Source organism: Acomys minous, assembly GCF_964271855.1.
Source record: "Acomys minous genome assembly, chromosome: 10".
Taxonomy (NCBI): domain Eukaryota; kingdom Metazoa; phylum Chordata; class Mammalia; order Rodentia; family Muridae; genus Acomys; species Acomys minous.
Window position 1 is genome coordinate 106,628,660 of NC_140491.1, and position 22,044 is coordinate 106,650,703.

Consider the following 22,044-nt stretch of genomic DNA (forward strand, 5'->3'; position numbering starts at 1 on the left):
CCGCTAGATACTGATTCCTAGCTGCTGCAGAAGGTTCTAGCTTGTTCTCTAGCTCCCCCAGGTGGTCCAGTGAGAATTTAACTTTAAAATAGTAACCGCATTGGGAAGAACAATTGGATTTAAAAAAAAAAAACCTCCTCTCAGTCAGTAGAAGGTCCCCTACCAGGAAATATGAAAAGAAACAAAGGCTATGGGCCAGAGTGCTCTTGTGTGCGGTTTAAATTACTGCAAGAGAAAACCTATTTGTAGTTCAGGGTTTGTGAAGAAGATACACTTTAGGCTAACACGATCTTGTTCATTTCAACCCAGCAATTTTGGGTATCCTTGAAGCTGAAAAAGAAAGAAGAAAGTCTGGGTTGTCCTCACGAGTTCAGTTTCGAAACCAAGGTTCTGAGCCAAAGTCTACTCAGGAGCTAACCCTGAATAGGCAGAAGCAGCGAGCGTGCATGGAGGAGACCCTCTGGCTGCAGGTGAGTGTGCAGCCCCATCACCTCCACAGTGAAGAGACCAGGACATGGGTGGCCTTGGTGGGTGCCTAGGCTTCTGAACAGCACCGCACTGTCATCGCTTTGGAGGCCCACTTGTGTTTGGACCACACTTACCTGTGTCACTGCATACTCCGCAGGAGAACATCAGAGACAAGCTGCGCCCCATCCCCATCACGGCCTCTGTGGAGATCCAGGAGCCCAGCTCTCGCCGGAGGGTGAATTCGCTTCCTGAAATTCTTCCCATCTTGAATTCGAACGAAGCCAAAACAGTCCAGACCGATGTAAGCTTTCCTGGGCTTCTGCTTTGCAAGGGTTTGCCATATCTGTATGCTGAACTGAATTGTCCCTGAAGGCCACTTCCTTATGGCTGTGTATAGTAATGCTGTGCACGCCTTTCGTCCTAGCACTCAGGGGACAGAGGCAGGAGGATATCTATGAGTTCAAAGCCAGTTTGGTCAGCACAGCAAGTTTTGGCCAATCAGGTTTTAAGGTGAGACTCTGTCTAAGAAAAAAAAAACCAAAAAAAAAAAAAAGTACTATGTATTTCTTTATACATAATTGGCCTCTGAAAAGTTGTTTCTCAAATTAGCAGTAAAGATAGAAACCTATAAGATGGGATTTGGGGGCCAGGCGTTATTTGTCATTATCTCTGTTCCCCTACTCCTTACTGAGACTATTAATTAGCCAAACTTTCATTCTCCTATTGTTTTTCCTTTAGTTGACATACTTTATTTTACCACAGAGAACAACACAGTGTGATAAATATGTTATTAAAACACTAAAATCAAGGACTAGCAAAACTTAGCAAAGCTATATATATATATATATATATATATATATATATATATATATATATATATTCACAGTGGAATACTTGAGTGGTAATGCAGCTTGGATCATTGTAGGAAGAAAATGTGTATTCTATGGCCTGTTGGGGCCATGTGAGGCCGATGTGTGACATCTTGATCTGGCATTACTATTTTTTTTTTTCTCTCTCTCTCTCTTTTGGAGATAGGATCTCTCTGTGTAGCCTTAGCTGTCCTGGAACTTGCTCTGTAAATCAGGCTGGCCTCGAACTCAGCGATCCACCTGTCTCCTTCTCCCAAGTACTGGGATTAAAGATGCGCACCGCCACAGCTCGGCTATGATTACTATTTTGATTACTGTTTGGTGCTGTGAATTAGATCCAGGGCCTCACAAAGGCTTCCACGTTTTCGAGCTGACACTACACACTAGCTGTCACAGTCCAGTGTGTGGGATGTGGATGTGGTTGAGTCGGTAGAATGCCTGCCTAGCATGTGCAGAACCCTGACTTCGGTCCCCAGCCCCACATAAAAATAACAAGGTGGGCATGCCTCTGGCGCCAACACTTGGGACGCAGGGTCAGGAGGATCAGAAATTCAAGGCCATCGTTGACTGTCTAGAAGCTTTGAGGCCAGTCTGAGCTACCTGACATCCTATCTTCATAAAACCCAGGAAACAAATCCAGCTGTGGATGGAGCAATCAGTCTGAGGCTCCTGGTGCGGTGCCATACAGGTGGCTTTGCAAGAGGGAGAACTTGCCGCTTTCAGTCTAACTCTACGCTTTGCCAGTTGTTTTAGTCAGCAGCTGGAATCCAGACATGGTTTCCTATACTGTAACGTCATGCATTGTTACTGTGTTACTACTAATCCTTGTGTACAATCCCAACTCCTGAGCCAAGTTAAACGTAACAGGAAAGGAGATCTTGTGCTTTCATCATCTGTCCAGTGGGGCTCAATACGATAGGGTCTCCTCAGACTGCTGTGAGGGGTAAGTGAATTAAAATCCCCTGAAGCATTTTAGGTAGCACAGACTGCTGCGGAAGCTGCCTTGGTAGTAAAGCGGTGCTTTCCTACACGAGACTGTGACGAAACTGAGCTAAAGTGAAAAATTAAGTGCCTTGTCTATCTAATGCCACACAGCTAAGCAAATGTCAGAGGCAGGTTTGGAACTCGGATTCTCCATGGCTTAGGGGCTCAACGCTCGGCTGCACACACCCTACTGCCTTGACCTGGTCCGAGTCGCTTTGATAGAGCAGGAGGCTAGTGTGCAGCCAAGGAGGGTACTAGATAGAGCACAGGGAAGTGAAGACCTTTAGGATCTGACCTGTCTGCGTTTGGTTCCTCACAGGTACACTTCTTAAAGGAGGGATGTGGAGACGACAATGTCTGTAACAGCAACCTTAAGCTAGAATATAAGTTTTGTACCCGAGAAGGAAATCAAGACAAATTCTCTTACCTTCCAATGTAAGACTCACAAGCAAAAGTAACTGCCGTCCAGGCTTTGGTTGCCCAGGGAACCGAACATGTATTGAGATTCTCTCTTCCTTCCTTGCTTTCTTCTTTTGTAATAGTCAAAAAGGCATCCCAGAATTAGTCCTAAAAGATCAGAAAGATATAGCTCTGGAAATAACAGTGACCAACGGCCCTTCTGACCCGAGGAACCCCAGGAAAGACGGCGATGACGCTCACGAAGCCAAACTCATCGCAACGTTTCCAGACACGCTGACGTACTCCGCCTACAGAGAACTGAGGGCGTTCCCTGTGAGTATGTTGGAGAAACCAGCGGAGAGGGAAAGACCAAGAGAGCCCATGAACAAACTGTGACCTAGTGCCTTTTCTGCCGCAGGAGAAGCAGCTGAGCTGCGTCGCCAACCAGAACGGCTCCCAAGCTGACTGTGAGCTCGGAAATCCTTTCAAGAGAAATTCCAGTGTAGGTGATGCCTCTGCACTCTCTCTTACTGCTCTGAATACCAGTGCCCAGAGGCCTGGCCCTTGGTGACAATTATTCATATGTATCTTTTTTTTTTTTTTAGGTTACTTTTTATCTGATTTTAAGTACAACTGAGGTCACCTTTGACACCACAGATCTGGATATTAATCTGAAGTTGGAAACGTAAGAGGAATTTCAACCTTCCCGTTCAGATGTATTTCATGAGAACCCTAGAGTCACTGAATCGGCACTGATCTAACTCATAAAAGAAATGTAATTGTAATGAGAAAACTGACTGTTCAGATAAAACCCCATTGTTTCTCCCATTCATTTTCAGAACAAGCAATCAGGATAATTTGGCTCCAATTACAGCGAAAGCAAAAGTGGTTATTGAATTGCTTTTATCGGTCTCTGGGTAAGTGTTGTGTTTGGCATAACAAATCAATGTTTGAAAGAACCGTTTATAATCCTCACTAAAACGGGTGTTTTTTTAATTTGACAGAGTCGCTAAACCTTCGCAGGTGTATTTTGGAGGTACAGTTGTTGGTGAGCAAGCTATGAAATCTGAAGACGATGTAGGGAGTTTAATAGAATATGAGTTCAGGGTAAGTCAGAGCAGCGGGTCCTCCTAGATCCAGTCTTGATAATGTCAAGATTTGTGACTGACCATTGATTAACAGTGTCCTGTTAACCGATCAGTCACGAACAGCTTAAGGAAATGCTCAGTTGAAAATGCTTTCTGGTTTTGAACAGTGGAAACTTTATCCTCCAAAGTAAAGAACAACTGTCACTCAGCAGGGACTTTTGGCTCTAAGTGGAGTTCTGCTTGCTCTTCTTATGGAACTCTAATGTACGGGCAGTATAGATACAAAGTAATAATTTATTTTTTTCCTCAGAGTCTATAAAACAAAAAGCTATGAGTTCTTTGTGGCCTACCTTAGAATGTGTAATTCATTCCTTTCTTTGTTAGAAACTGTCTGCCAGCAAAGGAGGCAGATAAACGATGGCTCACGGTAGGCGACCACGGCCGCTCTGGGTCCAGTGTAACAAACTTGAACATGGACTGTGATGTCTATGCCTTATACACTTACACCTCGTGGGTTTGGGTCCACATTGCAAACTGAGTTCCTAAAATGCTGGTGAGCATTGAGGTTGCAGCGTGAGATGACAAGAACGGACTTGGCTCTGATACAGCACTCTAAAGAGGCGAGTTCTCTCAGGAAATGCTGGCCGCTGGCACCCGAGCTGTGTGTGTCAGTCAGCTGAGGTTCTAGAGCCGTGCTCCGTAGTGCAGGCAGGCCGCTCTGCTTTCTCACTCTTCAGCCCCGTTGTACAAAGCTACTCTGCTCCCAGCACTGCCCCCTGAGCCGCTGTGTGGCTCTCCAGTCTTCCCTGTGTAGCTCCTGGCAGAGTCAGCTTCGTTTTCACAGTAGGGAGGTTTTCCAGAAGCAGGAGACATATGGCTGCTGCTGCCATAGCAGAAGCTTTGTCATCTGCCAAGGGGGGTGCTCGCCGGACACTACACAACTGCACCCAGGTCTGTCTCTGTGCTGCCGGAAACATGCTGTGCCTGTTGTGTAGGGTTGGTTACATACGGTACTTACTCCTGCGTTGAACTAGCAGCCCTTTCTCTTTGACCTTTTTTTTTTCTCCCTTCTATTTTTATGACAAGAATCTTCTAAGCACAACTGTTTTTTTTGCACGTCCTATTCCTGATGCGTTCAGGTAATTTGTGCTCTTGTTGGAGGATTATGCTGAGCACTCAGCCTGTAGGCAGTAGGAAGTGCTACTTAATTTTTGCCATAAAAGGATTATATTATAGCGGTTATATGTTGGGTTTTTTTTTTCTGACAGGTGATTAACCTAGGGAAACCTCTTAAAAACCTTGGCACAGCAACCTTGAATATACAGTGGCCCAAGGAAATTAGCAATGGCAAATGGCTGCTCTATCTGGTGAAAGTAGAATCCAAAGGCTTGGAACAGATCGCTTGTGAGCCTCTCGAGGAAATAAACTACCTGAAGTTGAAGGTATGCCCATGGGTTTCCTGCCCTCCTGTGTGTGAGTGTGAGCTGCTGCATTTTGGGGTTATACTCGCCTCTGCTGGGAAGCTGTACTGTGACCCCGTGACTTTGCCTGTGGTGGTCACAGTTTTCTCATTCATAACTGAGTAACCTGGTCAGGGTAAGGCATCTTTGATGAGAAATGATGATTAAGGAGCATCTACTCGCTGAGAAGGACATTTTCTAAAGTGTTGTAACCCACTAAGGTATGTAAGGAAAACTGGAAGATTCCCCTGGGGATGAACCAGCTGGCATAGACTGCAAGGAGCTTCAGGAAGGCACCTACAAAGGCCTTTGTCCCAAGGCAAATGACCTGAAACACTTTCATTCTTATTAATAGTAAGTGTTCATAGAGTTCCTCACTGTGTCAGTACTGGACTAAGCACTGTGTGTATTCTCTTGACAGTCTTGTGAGATAATTTTTTATTATCCCCGCCCCTACAATTAGAGACATAGTGACCTTCTCAAAATGGCCCCCACAATCAGAGACATAGTGACCTTCTCAAAATGGCCCAGCTGTTAAGAGGTGGAGAATTCTGCACTTGAGCTCCCACTGATTTCAAAGCCTGCAACACACTTACATAACTTGAGTCCCAGCATGATGAATGGCTGCATTGTCCATGTATAGCTGTTAGTTTCCTTTTAAATTCTTAGGGGTTTGCTCTTGTTGTTCGGGGTTTTTGTTGTTGTTTTGAGACAGGGTTTCTCTGTGTAGCCTTGGCTGTCCTGGGCTCGTTTTGTAGACCAGACTGGCCTCGAACTCACAGCGATTGTCCTGCCTCTGCCTTCCAAAGTGCTGGGAGTACAGGTGTGCGCCACTGCGCCTAGCTTTGGCTGTTTATTTTCGAGGCAGATCTTTTGTTTGTTTGTTTATTTTTGTTTTTTGAGACAGGGTTTCTCTGTGTAGCCTTGTCTATCCTGGACTCCCTTTGTAGACCAGGCTGGCCTCAAACTCAGGTCAATCCACCTGCCTCTGCCTCCTGAGTGCTGGGATTAAAGGCGTGTGCCACCATGCCCAGCTTGAGGCGGATCTTATGTAGCCCAGGCTAGCCTTGAACTCAGAGTAACCAGAAATGACCTTAATTAAGTCTTGATCCTCCAACCACTGCTTCACAAGTGCTGGCATTGGCAGCATGTGCTGCCACACCTGGTACATGCTAGACAATGCTAGGCTCAAACCAAGGGCTTCATGTATGCTAGGCAACCATTCTGCCAGTGCAGTTGCATCCTCAGCCCTCTGGGTATTATGGGTGTTCACAGTTGGAGGCTTACAGCATGCTCCTTGACTGACCAGCATTAGAAAGCCTGATGGCCCCTTACTCCTACTCTTAAGGGCAAGATGACCATCCCTTTCCAGTAATCCTGTATCCAAAACGCTTTAAAGCCTTAAGCACATGTCTAATAAGCGAGACTCAACCTGTATCAGGAAGACATGATGGTAAAAGCTCTTACCTGCCTTTGGTTTTCCATGTTCCTTTCTGAGCTGATCGTACAAAGGGTCTCATGCTTCCCTGGTGTTCTTCGGGTCATCTCATCATTCCATATGGGCTAGCTGTCCCCCATCCCCCATGCCTTAGACACTGAGCTGAGCGCTGGGGTCAAGCTCTGGTCTCTGGAGACTGACAGTTTGATGCCCGGTGCTCATGGTTCAGTAGAGACACAAGAACCTCTTTCCCTGGGTTTCAGTGTTACGATAGGAATAAACGTCTTATGTATGAGTCACCTGAGACATACTTAAAATGGCCGTGATACCTGTCGGCTTTGCCTTTCTCTGCTTTTGCTGGTGGGAGAGAAGGTGTGATGGTTAACTGTAGCCTTGGCAGAATTTGGAACCTCAGGGACCCCCAAGCCCGCCCAGAGGGATTGTCCAGCCTCTGGCCACAGCTGTGAAGGATTATTTTGATAAGGTTTCTTGAGATGGGAAGACCCACGCTAAAAGTAGGCGGTGCCAATCCCTGGGCCGGGATCCTGGACTCCATAGAAAGGAGCAGACGAGCTGAGCACAGGCATTCATTGCTCTCTGCTTCTTGACTGTGGATGCCATGTGGCCAGCCACGTGACCTTCAGCTCCTCAGCTCCCACCCAACCCCCACCGTAAAGGAACTCTGAACCAAAATAAGCCCCTTCCCCTGTGAGTTGCTCATGTCAGGGTGTCTTATCGCAAGAAAGAAAAAAAAAAAAGCTAGGACAGAAAGTGAATATTTATTGATGATGTAAATTTGGCTTTATTTGGGAGGCTTATGCCAGCGACGAATTTACATAAACTATTTGTCTGTTTTTGGGTATCGTATTTTAGGAATCTCACAACTCAAGAAGGAAACGGGAAATTCCTGAAAAACAGATAGATGACAGCAGGAAGTTTTCTTTATTTTCTGAGAGGAAATACCAGACCCTCGTGAGTATTTTTCTGGGCTGTGAATGTGCTCTGTGTGTAAACAGGGAGTGGCTTCTCAGAGCAATGGGGCCTGACCACTGCTTTCCTCCTCAGAACTGCAGCGTCAACGTGCGCTGTGTGAACATCCGGTGTCCACTGCAAGGACTAGACAGCAAGGCCTCTCTTGTTCTACGCTCCAGGCTGTGGAACAGCACATTTCTAGAGGTATGGTTTTGGCCCCCCTGGAAGAATTTGCTACCGCCAAGGACGTTGGTCACTTTGCTAACTCACCTCTTGTCTTCCACAGGAGTATTCCAAAATGAACTACTTGGACATTCTCATGCGGGCATCCATTGATGTCACTGCTGCCGCTCAGAACATCAAGCTACCTCACGCAGGCACTCAGGTGAGGTCTGGTTTCCTCAGACTTCAGAGCTGGCCACTTCTCTACACCATGGCCAGAACCTGAGGTCATTCTTTGTTTCTCACACCCCTCAGGACCTATTGCTCCTTAAAAGACAGCCTGAGGTTCTGCCACATGAAGGTGTATTTTAATATAACTGTTGAAAATAAAAGGGCTTGAGAGCTGGCTCAGCAGATAAGAGCACTGTCTGCAGTGGCTCACAGCCATCTGTAGTGTGATCTGATGCCCTCTTCTGGCCTGTAGGTGCAGCAAAGCACTCATATACATAAAATAAATAAATCTTGAAAGAAAGAAAAAGAAAAGAAAAAGTAAATGTGAGGCTGGCCTAGTAATACAGGCCTGTTGATCTGTTAGCTACTTAGGAAGCTACTGAAGAGGGTTACTAATTTAGACTGTCTGGACTTCAGAGCGAATTCAAGGGCAGCCTGGGCAATTTAATGAAGTCCTATTCCAAAATAAAAAAGTTTAAAAGGGGCTAATGCATAGCCCATGCTTTCTGCTGCCACACAAGGCCCTCCGGTCCATCCTGTGTGCTGCACACATACCTTCAAAAGGAGGCCTAGGGTCCACCGTTCGGCAGAGCTCTGGTCAGGGTGAGCACTGGGGAGCCACGCAATGGGGAATGAGCTTACAGTGAGGAATGAAGTTGACCTGCCCCTGACGCTGCAGCCACTCTCAGGATGCCGGTGCTGGGTGTGGCCAATGGCCGTTACCAGAAAAGATACTGACACACCTGGAATTGAGAAGCCAAGCCAAGCAACATCTATAAACTTAGCATTTGGGGAGCTGAAGCAGGAGGATTGCCACAAGTTCTGAGGCCACGTGAACTACATAGTGAGGCCCAGGTTAAGATAGTCCACAGTGAGACCCTATCTGAAAATCCTTGTGAATGAGTGAATCAGTCAATCCCTCCATTAGTCTAAAATTGACTTTTTAAAAATACGGCCCTGATGTGTCCCTTGGAACAAGCCTTGCCCAAGTAGCAGCCTTTCTAATGACGGAGGAACTGTCCTGTCCCCTTGGACAGCTGTAGATGAAGGTGGTCTCTCCCTAACTGTCCTGTGACCACCCAGAGAGCTGAGACCAGATCTTCTTTTTCTGCAAGGTGGTAGAACTGAGGGCCTGTCATCAAGTCCGGTTGCCCGGTTTACAGAGGAAGGTCCTCGTCTTGGGCGTTTGTCTTGTCCAGCCTCCTGGCAGAGATGGAGTCTCTACATGGCCCTGCTTGGCTTAGCCCTTCGTGGATGACTGAAGGATTCTTTCTGGAACCCACTTCTTTTGAACCTGGAGACGTTTTCTTATCACTAGTCTGTCACTGCCTCCTATTTTCTGTGATTTCTGGGCTACAACAAACAGCTCAGGCCCCCGGTACTTTCCTTGTGTATCTGAAGGTGCAGCGTTTCAGCCTGAATATTGGAACTTAATTTGAGCATCAGGCCTTCCTTCTTAGTCCCCTCGCTTATTATAGGTTACACTTTGGTCCTCATCTCAGTTTTCCCTTTCTTTCTAGTCTGAGGACCGTTTTCTTGGGCAATAGAAGCAAGATAGATTGTGTAATTCAGTTTTTTTTCTTCAAACTCTAATCCTGCTGAGAGAAAAAGAAAACTAGAAAAAAATCTTGTGTTTATTTATTGCCCAATTTCAAGAGCTTAGTGTTTACCATTCAACAAGGCATTTTTAAATTTAGACAGTGTCATAACAAGCAAAAGCAGAAATCACACAATTGAGCCAGGTAAGATGATTGTATTTTGACATCAGTTAAATTAAATCCACGTGGCAAAGAAGCACCTGTTCAAACATGGTGCCGTCCCTGTACTATGGTGCTGGAAGCAAAAGTGGCTGCAAGCTGAGGTGGTTTCTGTGCTGGTCACTGGTGATGAAATTTATACCGGTGGAACGAGAGCCCTTCCTGCATTTGCCACGTGATGAGTGAGGTACCTGTGGAAAGCTACCTCCAGGGAAATGCATAACGTTTAATGAAACCAAAGGAAAAGGTTTTTTAGCACTATTGGAGTCCTAGAGACACTTCTATTGAGTTGTTAAAGATTGCTGAGGCAAGTTTTTAGGTTTGAGGGTAGACACATTTTCATTGGTGTTTGCCAGCGATCAAATGCTTAGAATTTAAACTTCTCATTGCTGTGGCTTGAGGTCTAAGATGCATCTGAAGGAACCTAATTTGTCCATACATTTTATTTGTTTATTTATTTTTAGGTTTTTTGAGGCAGGGTTTCTCTGGGCTGGAACTCTGTTTATAGACCAGGCTGGCCTCAAACTCACAGAGATCTGCCTTGCCTCTGTATCCCGAGTGGTTTTTGGTTTAGGTTTAAATGTGTTTGTTTAGGGCATGGAAACAATTGTTTTTAGGAAATTGTCTTGAGGGTCTTTAGTTTGATAGCCTAAGGAAAAAAGGTAAATGGCCCCTCTCTGTTACAAAGCTCACCCCTATTTTCTAGCATCTTTGGAATCAGAGGTTTGTAGAGCAATTGCACCCAAACTGACCCTTTCTTTTCCATTGCTGAAAACTGACTAAAAGGGAAGGAGATGATTCCCAAAAGGATACAGGTTAAAGGCTGGAGGTAGAGCTCCGAAGTAGGGTGTTTACTGTGTGTGTTGACCATAACACTGCAAGATTAAAAAAACAAAACAAAGCAAACAGAAAGGAAGTAATTATGAAACTCGATTAGCTGCTGGTAGTTCAGGCTTAAAGGGGCACGATGGATGCTTGGTGATTCAGTGTATATTTTTCTCTGCTTTTCTAAACAACAACAACAACAACAACACACCCACCCCACCCCATAATTTAAGAGTTAAATTAGCAAAGAAATATAACCCAGGCCTTTGTGGGGGGGGGGGAAGCCTGTTGAAGCAGTATTCTGTTATTGAGAGAAAGGGGCTAGCTGTCACAGGAAAGTGACTTGTCTGTCCATGTGCTTTTGAGCAGGACTGAAGCCATCGATGCCTGATGTGAGGGGACACCTGGTTTACAGTGGTCTCTCTTCTGTGCCCTGCAGGTTCGCGTGACAGTGTTTCCCTCCAAGACAGTGGCTCAGTATTCAGGGATTGCATGGTGGATCATCCTCCTGGCTGTCCTGGCCGGGATTTTCATGCTGGCTCTCCTAGTGTTTTTACTCTGGAAGGTAAGTCATGAATTTTGGAAGTAAACTACACATTAAAAAAAAAAAATGAGGATTGAGACTGACACATGTTTGCATTTTCTGTTTTCATTGTTTCTTTTCTTTTTTCCAACATTTTATCACGAAATAGACAGCAACTCTGAGTTTTACAATGAAAACCTGTATATCTACCTAATAATTTATATTTAAAGGTTCTTTATTTATACTTACATGTAAGAAGCTTCTCATATAATTCAGCTTGTTTGGCAAATAACAATTTGAATTTTACTACTTTAGCATTTTCTGTACCTAAGATCAAACTCTTAAGTCTAAGCCAAATTGACAGATAGCAGTTTAATCTGGACGCAAATCCCTGCTAATTTCTCCCTTGGTAACGAATCCTCCCAGATAGCCACTGGGAACCCTCGCCCTTATGTCTAGATCAGGAACAGAAAAACATGACGCGATAGATACTCCATCTCGGGGTTTCTCAGCCTGTGACAAACATGACAAACGTCCGGGCTCAGAGTGACACCATTAGACTTTGCTCTTCTGACTGTGCGCACTGTGCGATAATCCTGCCCTGCTTTAAAGAGTCTGTGTCCTCAAAGGGCTGGGTAGGAGATAGTTAGGGACTTTTGTCAACCTCTGTATGTTTATAGAGATCACAGCCTCTGTCGGCCTTATGTGAGTCCCAGGGGATAGTGGAGGTCCACTGTCCTTACCTGTAACTCCACATTACAGAAATCTCTGGAAACTGGAAGCTAGGTGACTGACTCGGTAGAACTGGGTATGATGTGGAGAGACGATATCTCCATCTCGCTGTTTTATTTCATGAGTTGCGCTGCAGAAGCACCAGCGTTCTTAATGCCGTGCCATTATGCATATAACACTTCCCAGATGTGTCTATTCCACAGGGTTTGGGGTGAAGAAAGAAGGTGCTAGGGTCAAACGGCCCTTTTCCTTCCATTGTGTCCTAAAGTCCACCACACAAAGGATGCTCTGACTTTCCAACTTGGAGTCAGTCTCCTCCCAGCCCCCCACCATTCTGTCTTTTGCCAGACTGAGAGAATGCAAGAGTTGGTATCTGTCCATACCAGTAGCCTTCCTGATGCATGGATTTTAATGTTATACTCAGCTGTATCTCAAGCAGTAGGTTCGACTGGCAAATACAGCCAACCAATATTAGAGATCTTGGTACAGTTATTTGATATTGAAAACTTAATTTCGGGTTTTGATACTTGAGGATGGTCTTACGCTCTCTGGAAGAGGCCACAAGGTCAGCCTTGTCTGAGAGCATCTTACTGGCAGTCTTGAATCCTTGTGTAGTCATGGCAGTAGATGCAGAATCAAGATACCTGAGCTGTGTATAATGTTGGGCAGATCATTTCATCCCCCTGGGACTCAGCTGCTTAGTAATTGGATCAGACTGAAAGATCTCACTGGGTTCTAATGTCCAGACCCCGAGGTTGATTCTAAAATGATCGGAAATCTTCTGTAACCTCCACACGGAAGACAATCTTGTTACTTCGTGCTCTTCTTTATAAACAAAGTTATTTGTATTTAAAATCATGGAATTTTGGGATCAGAAAGGATTCTAGGGTTTAGGGGTATAGCATAGCAGTAAGGCAGCTTTATACTATGTGTGGGGCTCTGGGTCCAGCACTGTGGGAGGAAGAAAAGGAGGGAAGGAGGATGGGTGGATTCTAGTTCAGTCTTTAAATTGAGCTCCATCCATCTGCATCGGTGTCAAAGGCTACAATGGAGAGCTTCACTTTAGCCACAGGAATCTTGCCTTTACCTGCTTCTTAAATAACGGCTTTACCACAGGAGTTATTTTAGAAGTAAAAGACAAACATCCTCAGGAATTTTAGAACTATTCATTTTTGCTGGGCGGTGTTGGCACATGCCTTTAATCCCAGCAGCACTCAGGAGGCGAAGGCAGTTTGATCTCTTGAGTTCAAGGCCAAGCCTGGTGTACAGAGTGAGTTCCAGGACAGTCAGAACTGCACAGAGAAAATAGGCTATATCAGTGCATCCCACTCCAGAGTTCTGTAATAATGGAAGTGTCCTGGAATGGCACCGTCCCCTGATAACCAGGAGTCACCTTTGTCTGGTTCAGTGGAAAGAGTTGCCTTTTCAATTTAAATGTGCCTAAATTCAAACCACCAGCTATAGCTGGTGGCCCCCACCTTGGGACAGGCAGATCTAGATCTTTTTCCTTCATGAGTTGCTAGACTTAAGAGACACGATCTTGCCAGGAGTTTTATTTAACCAAGTGTAATTTCAAAAGATAGTTCCCCACAGCCGGTGAACTAGATGAAAGGAAAAAGGAAAAGTTCTCCATTCCTGAATGAATAATAGCAGAAAGTGGAATTATACTTTTATGCCCATTTACAGTGACCGAATTTGGGGAACATAGGTTCCTCTTACTTAAGGGTTGCATGGTGGTTCAGAATCCAGGGGAAACAATAGCAACTGCTCCTTCATTTAAGTTTATGATTCATCCTACCAGTTGGTCCAGAGGTATCCAGCAAAGAGTATTGTTCCATAAAATTCACTCTAAAAGCAGACAACTACACTACATCTATGTTTTATTTTAACTCGTGCTGAATTTTACAGAATTTATTTTCCATCCTTTGTCTCACTACACTGCAGAGGTGAATGTTTTGACTCTGTAGAGTCTGTTCTGCATGAAGAAAAAAAAATCACCTAAAGTTCCAATCAGTTGTGTGTGCATTCTCCCTTTATGATGACTTCGACATTTCTGCTACAAATAGAAAAGTCAATGAGTCAGTGTGTGTCATCTTCATCCAGGGACACGGAGTGACAGACTATGTTATGCTGGCACAGAGTGACAGTGCAGTGACCGCTCACTTAGGCTAAAATCTGAAGTGTTCTTTTCTTCAGCTTTTCAACACAGAAGTGTAACGTTGACTAAATTACCTTGCTTCCTTGTAGTGTGGTTTCTTCAAGAGAAATAAGAAAGCGCATTACGATGCCACCTATCACAAGGCTGAGATCCATGCTCAGCCATCTGATAAAGAGAGGCTTACTTCCGATGCCTAGTATTGAGCTACTTCCATAATTGGTAATTGATCAGTGTTTTGCATTGCTAGCTGTGGGACCTGCTGCAGTTGTGGTGGCTAACTTAAGAGCGATAGCTTGCTGTGTGTGTCCCATTAACAGCTGTTTCCAAGTGTTCCCACTGGCTTGCCTTGCTTGGATTTATTTTATTTATTTCACTTGAAAGCTCAGTTGGTTTTGTTTTGTTTTGATTTGTTTTTATTTGTTTTGTTTTGTTTTTTGTTTGAATCTTCCATTGCAGGTAAGTTACTTTGTGCTCTTGTTAAACAACACCACAGCAATGAATACAGTCACACTGTTTGTCTGTTTAGGTTGTAAGAGCGCCATAGCAGCCCAGTTTGCCATGTGTTGCTATGTCATGTCCCACTCGGAATTTCAAAGGTGCATGAGAGGTCAGCCCAGATTTCTCATCCACTTTGGAATTTCCCAGGGATAGAAGCTCTGTCGACTGCACTTAACCTGTTGCATGCAGGAGACCTCGTGTCTCTGCTGGGAAGAGGGCTCCTTCCGCTTGTGGTCATTTTGTCCTCCTTGCTCTAGAGTGACGGGGCAGGCTCGGGGTTCTACGCTAAGCACGCATGTTCCTTCTCCTTTGTATTTCTTCCGGGCCAAAGACCACTGTCAGCATGCAAAAAAAAAAAAAAAAAATTCTAGTACCAAAGTGTTGGGGTAATTTATACCTCAGCACATTGCAATGGAGTTTGGCCGTTTTTCGCATTCAACGCCACTTTATCTCAACTTGGTTCTTCTCAGTTCTTATTTTTCTCCTACAATTTGTAGGCCCACGGAAACAGGAATTTGCTGGTGATGGCTCTTTCTTTTCTATGGGCAAGAGGAGATCCAATTATTGCTACAGTTCTTTTCCATGGCACTGACACAGTGATCCCAGCATGGCCATTTTGATTTTACATGTCAAATTTCATTTCTTTCTGTTTTTAAATGGGGCAGACAGCAGTCACAGTTTATAAAAAATGTATTGACTTTTTCCACACAGAATAACAAGTGAGTCCACAGAGAAATGGCCTAAACAGAACTCTAGGCCCATTTGGGCTATTGACTTGTGATTTTTGTCTTGCCTTATGTTATTTTTATAACATGACATTTAGTATAAATATTTGGTTCCTGTTGCTGTCAGAAAATAAAGACATTAACTGACCATTCCACATAGCTCTCTCTTCTAAACTGCATTTCTAAATTTGAAATTTTCCCTTAAAAAAAGAAAAGAAGAAGAAGAAGAAGAAAAGCATGTACATTCTTGTTTATAATTTTTACCTGGTTCAAAAATTTTAGGCATATTTTAAAAATGTATTTTGGTTCAGTAATTTGGCTTCTCCACTTTTCCCTTCCCTCCCTAATGTCCCTCCTGTTTTATTTCCTTCTTGTTTTCAAACAAAGAAATGGGGTGTGCTCCAAAATTGAGTATGATGAAACTACCCAGAGTCCTATGAGGTTCATGACTGGCTGGCTGATTTTATTGCATAACACAATTACTCTGTAACTCATTAGCAAAACAGCTTAATTAGAAGCACCCCAGCACATCTACGCAGTGCATTGATGTAAAGTTCTGTAAGGAGAGACTAGTCTTAAACAGGCCCATTAGAACACGGCATGCCGGGGCTGAAGAGTTGGCTCAGTGGTCAAGAGCACTGACTGTTCTTCCAAAGGACCCAGGTTCAATTCCCAGCACCCACATGGCAGCTCACAACTGTCTGTAACTCCAAGATCTGACACCCTCTCATAGACAGAGGCATTCAGGCAAAACACCAATGCACATAAAATAAAATAAAAAAATTTAAATGTATAAAGAACACGGCATGCCAAATAGTATTGTAAAATTACTTGTGATCTTATTTACAGTTTATTAATGGGGCAGGAATGGAAAGTAATTTTTTTTATTTATACCCTAAAGAAATGCTACTTAAGCTGAGTGTGGTCTGCACATGCCTATTACCCAGCACTATGGAGTTTTAGGCAGAAGAATGTTGCCTTTGAGGCAAGCCTTCGCTACTTATCAAGCTCCTGTTTTTCTTTCTTTCTTTTTTCTTTTCTTTTCTTTTTTTTTATTTTTGAGACAGGATCTCTCTGTGTAGCCTTGGCTTTCCTGGGCTCGCATTGTAGACCGCACTGGCCTCAAACTCACAGGGATCCACCCGCCTCTGCCTCTGCCTCCCGAGTGCTGGGATTAAAGGCATGCGACACGACTGCCTGGCCAAGCTCCTGTTTCTTACACACACACACATATAAGTTGTTTTATAATGATCTAATAATATGAAAATTACATCTTTTACTTAAAAAAAAAACCAAAAAACTTAAAGCACTGTTTTACAGAATTCTTAAATTGTTAGTCAAGAAATAGCCGAAGTCATAAAATGACAATTGACTTTTCCGCCAGCCCCATATCCATTCTCCCTGCTTGTCCCCCTGGCTTTTTTTTTCCCCCCTGAAAGAAAACAGCATCCTCCCAGCACTCCAGAGGTAGACCTAGCTGAACTGAACACTTGATACAATGTCTGGTCTTTAGATGAACTAGCGATGTCTGGTCTTTAGATGAACTAACGTCCATCTCCTGTCTCTGTTACCCCCTTCTCCAGTGTGGATTCTTTAAGCGCTCTAGGTACGATGACAGCGTTCCCCGATACCATGCTGTGCGCATCCGGAAAGAAGAGCGTGAGATCAAAGATGAAAAACACAATGACAACCTCGAAAAAAAACAGTGGATCACAAAGTGGAATGCAGATGAAAGTTACTCATAGAGGGGCGCAGGCGAGCCTCGTACCACCCAGTCTCTTCTATCTTTCCCAGTTCAAAACCCAGGTGGCTTCGAAGCCTGCTCGGCCCCTGGGTAGGATTTCAGACTGGCGACACATAACGGACCGACAGTTTCAACTGTGGATATTGTTACACCTAAGGCTCCTGTTTTGCACAGCCAAATTCAGACTAGTAGAGTGGATTTTTCTTTAACTGCCTTAATTTAACTTTCCGGATTGCCTTCGTTTTTTGGTGTGGCTGGCTGACTTGGCATGCTGGGGCAGGGGTCTGCCCGTCTGTACTGCTGGGACAATCTCTCCTAATAGTACAGCTGGAGGAAGGTCCCCCCCCCACCCCCCCCATCATCGCCCGTGCTAACAGACTGCCCATCCCAGCCTGCCCTGACAAGCATCCATCTCTTAAGATTGGAGAACCTGCAGGTTGATTGCCCCTTGGCTCAAGACTCTGCCATTGGGTTGCTATGTCTCTGTTGAATGTTGTGTCTTAAATGTGCAATAGAAGGCGACGTTGCCATTCTGCCTTCTCTCTCCGATTCCTAGAAGTGAGGATCCTTGCTGATGCCAAACGCACAGAGGTTCCCTTTTCCCTCGTCGCTAAGCACAGGTGCCACAGACTTGAATGCTAGTTACAAGTGTTTATATAGGATATTTACTTTGCTCCTCAAGCCATCTTGCTGTTGACTAATAGGCCAAAGATGCTTCAGGTTGGTTTAAGAAATCAAAATGCGAACCTGGAAGGTCAGATTTTTGGGGTTTTTTTGTTTTTTGGGTTTTTTTTTTGGGGTGTGTGTGTGTGTGTGTGTGTGTGTGTGTGTTGGTGTTGGTGTTGTCGTTGTTGTTGTGGTTGCTTTGTTCTGACCTTAATTATTTACTGCAAAAAGAAAAGTTCTTTATAAACATGCAAGGGTCGTCGTAATAACTTAAACCTATCTGTTAGTGAGACCATCTCCTTTCTGGCAGGCCCTCCCCCCAGCCCAGAAAGATTGACATAGGGGGTTAAACTGTAAGATGTGTTTTATCTTTACCCAGCATTGGGTGTTTAATGGTCTTGAGCCCTGTGTGAAAACTTCTGAACTTCGTGCTGTAACTTTCAGAACTCTGAGAGGCAGTGAGTTTGCTCACTGAACTCCGCGATCTGTGTACTCCCTGCTGCCAACACTACATGTTCAGGACTTGAAGTGAGTACCTCTGTGGATCCGGACCAATCCAGATCAATCCAGTGTGAGACTACTGAAGAACATCAGCCGCCAAAGCGGCCACACCAGAAAGACACAGACAGAGTGCCGCGGCGCTTAGCTCTTTAAATATCACCGGAACCATTCAACCAGCAAGCCCAAGTTTAATTTTTTTTTTAATTGTTCACCCCAATCTAAATTCTTCCACATGGCCTGTGACTACTTTGACAAGACCTTTAGGCCTGGAGCAGGAGAGGTAGCTCATTGCTAGAGTGCTTGCCTAACATGCCCGGGCCAGGCTTGGTATTTGTTTGTTTGTTTGCTTGTTTGTAGAAATACTAGGATTGAATATATCATCAAAGCTGAGCTTTTTAATTGTGCTTTAATATAATTAAGTTATATGGGGAGCGATAGCAAACAGGTGCTAATTTGGCTTTATATTGTATGAGCAGTTAGTCCTCTTGTCTTTTTTTAAGACTGGGTCTCAAGTAACCCAGGCTGGCCTTGCACTCCTTAGGTAGCTTGTGATAGCGTTGAACTTCTGATTGATTCTCCTGCCTCTTCATTCCAGGGCTGGGATTGCAGGTATGCGCCACCACGCTCAGTTTTATTCAGTGCTTTGGACGGACCCCAGGCTTTGTGCATGCGAGGTAGACCAGCACTCTACCAATTGAGCTAGATCCCAGCCACTTCTCTGTCTTTTAAAAGATAGAAAACATTGCTAATCGTGCCATTGTTGCTTTGGAGTTTTAATCACCACCACGACCACCACCCTATAAAACATTATACCCTTAAGATATTAAAGACTTTTATTCTGGTTCTGCATCAGCATTTTCACTCAAAAATAATTTTACAAATGATACCTTGTTTACAAAGAGTTCTCCACCACAGGTCCTAATAGTGTTTAAAGTCTCAGTTTCTTGCTTAGGTAACTTGGAGCCTAGCACACTGGCTTGAAAGAAGACAGCAAGAAAGCTGATAGCTTGACAGTGTTTGTCAACCTTTGTTGTAAAAACTGACTGTCCTGGAAAGGGTTTTGGGAGAGAGTTCAACAACAAAGAAACAAGAATGTCATGTTGTTTAAATTTATAGTTGTTTAAAATGTCATCTCAAGTCAAGTCACTGGTCTGTTTGCATTCGATGGATTTTTATACTAACTAGCATTGTAAAATTATTTCATAATTAGAAAATACCTGTGGATATTTGTATAAAAGTGTGAAATAAATTTTTTATGAACATGTCCATAGCTTGTAACACAGCCTTGTGTATGTGAAACCAAACTCTAAAATTATAAATGACAACCTGGGTTGCCTTTGTTTGTATTTCATCAAGCCAAAGTAAACTTTTCAATATTTTTTTGTGTCCCATATAATTTCAGAAGAGCCAAAGGTGCCAACAATGATACAATATAAATGTGATTGAAGGGTTCTAATTTTATTGATTTAATGTGTATGCTTGCATGTGTGTGAGTGCACATGTGCTGCAGTGCATGCTGAGGGCACAGAACAGCTTCTGGGAGTTGGTTCTCTCTGTCCTACTATGTGCTACCCACACACATCAAGCTTGGGTCCTTGGGCTTGGCAGCAAGTGCCAGCCGAGCCATCTCACTGGCCCTGGAGTTGTTTGAGGATGCCGTTGTTTTTAATCTTCTTTTGAATCTCTTATTTAGCCAATGGCATGTCTTTTTTTTTTTTTTTAAAACAAGTCTTTTAGGTGGTTTAGTCAAGATACCTACAAACTGGGAGCTGTCACTTTTCACTGATACACCACTTCAAAGACTTAAGCAATAATACTATGGCTTAAAAATGATTCTTGTTCTTCTTTTCTTTTTTCTTTTCTTTTGAGACAGGATTTTTCTGTGTAATAGCCCTGGCTGTATGGGAGCTCACTCTGTAGACAAGACTGGCTTGAACTCACAAAGATCCTTCTGCTTCTGCCTTCTGAGTATTAGGATTAAAGGAGTGAGCCACCATGCCCGGCAAAAATGAAGATTTTATTTGTTTATTTATTTACATATACATTTATATTATTACACATATACATAATAAACTACCTACAGCAAGAAGAACCATGAAACAATCAAGAATTATATTAACGTTACATTCTTAGTGTTTTGGCTATTTGTATTTGGCAGCCTTGAAGAAAACATCTTTCCTATCTCAGTGCGCCTAAAATTCTGAATGTAAATCAGTATCTATCATATCTCATCTTTATCAACTTAAAACTTCTATCTAGACCTAAAAACATCTTAACCCCTAAACAACTAAGCTTAATTGTAAAACTAAACTATCTGGTCTTCAACCCCATCAGAGACTTGAGAAGAAATAAAATTAATTGCCTGAGTAAACCAGTAATACAGGTTAGCAGCTTCCAAAGTGAAAAAAATGACAGGGACAGTTTGCTGCCTGAGCAGTCACCCAAGACTCTATAACGTTGGAGCATCATCTTCAGCCTTCTGGCCCAATATATCTGACAGACATATTTGTGAGGCAGGAACTGTTGAGGACTTGCTTACCCTGTCTTGGCAGAGTTTGCCCGTCGACTCTGCTTGCATCCAAGCTTGCCCATTTTTAGGCAGAATCCTGTCAGTGGCTGAAACAATGGCATTTTGCCCAGTGACTGGTTTGCCATGTTGCTTTTTTCTTAGACTACAGGGTAAATGTGAGAACAGTCCGGCTATGACATCACAGTCAGTTAATGCCCAGGGCTGGTTTGACAGAGTCCACCAGTCAGAAAATACTTTTCTTGAGCAAGGCGTTTCATTTAGATTTAAGCAGTTTTCTAAAGCTTGTCTAGTTGAATTATCAAAATCAATACAAGAAGATGAAGTGCATTTATAGTGTCTAGACAGCATAGCAAACCTGGCCTGAATGCACTTCCACTCTCAGGTTTATTTGCTGCCCTGTTGAGGAACTTTTCCGTTGTAGTTGTTACGTATTGAGTCTTGCCCTTCTCAGGTCTTTGTAAACAACAGGTGCCAGTGCATTTTCGTAACCTCAATTCACATATCCGTTCTGTGGATATTCCACACTTACCTACCATAGCAATAGACAATCAGCGTAGCTGTTGAGTCGGTCATTAGCTGTGGTGTCACTAGCTCTGTGATACGGGTGACATGGAATAGAGGTCCTGATGTCACACAGGAATGCCCACGTACAACAGAGGTATTGCAGGGTTCTCTGCCACAGAGGGAGTCATAGAGGTAACGGTGCAAGCACGAACGCTTCGTTCGTGTGGCAAATTGCTTGCCCCAGATGTCATGGGTTGTACAGCCACGGTTTATATGCTGTGCCCTTGTGGCTAAGTGTTAGTATTCCAGCATGGATGTGGGGAGAAAGTAGGTGGGAGGTACTTTCAACTCTCTCCAGACCAGGAAAGCAGGGCTAAGATCAAGCTTCTAAAAAATGAAATGTCTTAACGCAACTGTCACCCACAAAAGGGCAGTGTGAGAAGACAGTTCAGAGAGAGCTGGGTCTTAAGGGGGCAGTGAAATGCTGGAGATGGCAAGATCCTAGCTCATGTGTTCTCAGGGCCAGGATGACAAGTCACCAGGGTAGCATAAAAATGATCTAAAGACAGTTCCTGAAAACCAAAGGATCAGGCCTATTGGTGAGCAAGAGACTGTTCAGAGTGTGTGACTAGACTTCCGATGGCTTCAGAAGTGGCTCTGCAAAGCTAATAGGAGTCTATTCTTCCCCCAGTCCTGATTATGGTCAGAGACAAAGCGCCTTCTGTGTGTGTGTGTGTGTGTGTGTGTGTGTCTGTCTGTCTGTCTGTCTGTCTGTCTGTCTGTCTGTCTGTGGAGTTACAGTTAAGTCAC

The 22,044-nt window shown here is 43.9% G+C and overlaps 1 protein-coding gene across 2 annotated transcripts in view; it reads left to right on the forward strand.

Moving 5' to 3' along the window:
- The window catches only part of ITGA6 (integrin subunit alpha 6), a 71,777-nt gene extending 52,198 nt beyond the window's left edge, over positions 1-19,579 (forward strand). The window contains exons 12-26 of one of the 2 annotated variants that reach the window (XM_084799440.1): positions 310-470; positions 626-769; positions 2,641-2,756; positions 2,864-3,053; positions 3,139-3,222; positions 3,326-3,405; positions 3,560-3,637; positions 3,725-3,827; positions 5,077-5,250; positions 7,580-7,678; positions 7,772-7,882; positions 7,965-8,063; positions 11,093-11,218; positions 14,156-14,285; positions 16,873-17,012. In XM_084799440.1, the coding sequence (XP_084655566.1) occupies positions 310-470; positions 626-769; positions 2,641-2,756; positions 2,864-3,053; positions 3,139-3,222; positions 3,326-3,405; positions 3,560-3,637; positions 3,725-3,827; positions 5,077-5,250; positions 7,580-7,678; positions 7,772-7,882; positions 7,965-8,063; positions 11,093-11,218; positions 14,156-14,263 (1,673 nt within the window). In that variant the 3' untranslated portion in view covers positions 14,264-14,285; positions 16,873-17,012. Of the gene's footprint in view, positions 1-309; positions 471-625; positions 770-2,640; positions 2,757-2,863; positions 3,054-3,138; positions 3,223-3,325; positions 3,406-3,559; positions 3,638-3,724; positions 3,828-5,076; positions 5,251-7,579; positions 7,679-7,771; positions 7,883-7,964; positions 8,064-11,092; positions 11,219-14,155; positions 14,286-16,872 lie in introns of both variants that reach the window. The other variant, XM_084799439.1, reaches the window with a different exon arrangement.
- The last annotated feature ends 2,465 nt before the right edge of the window (positions 19,580-22,044 follow it).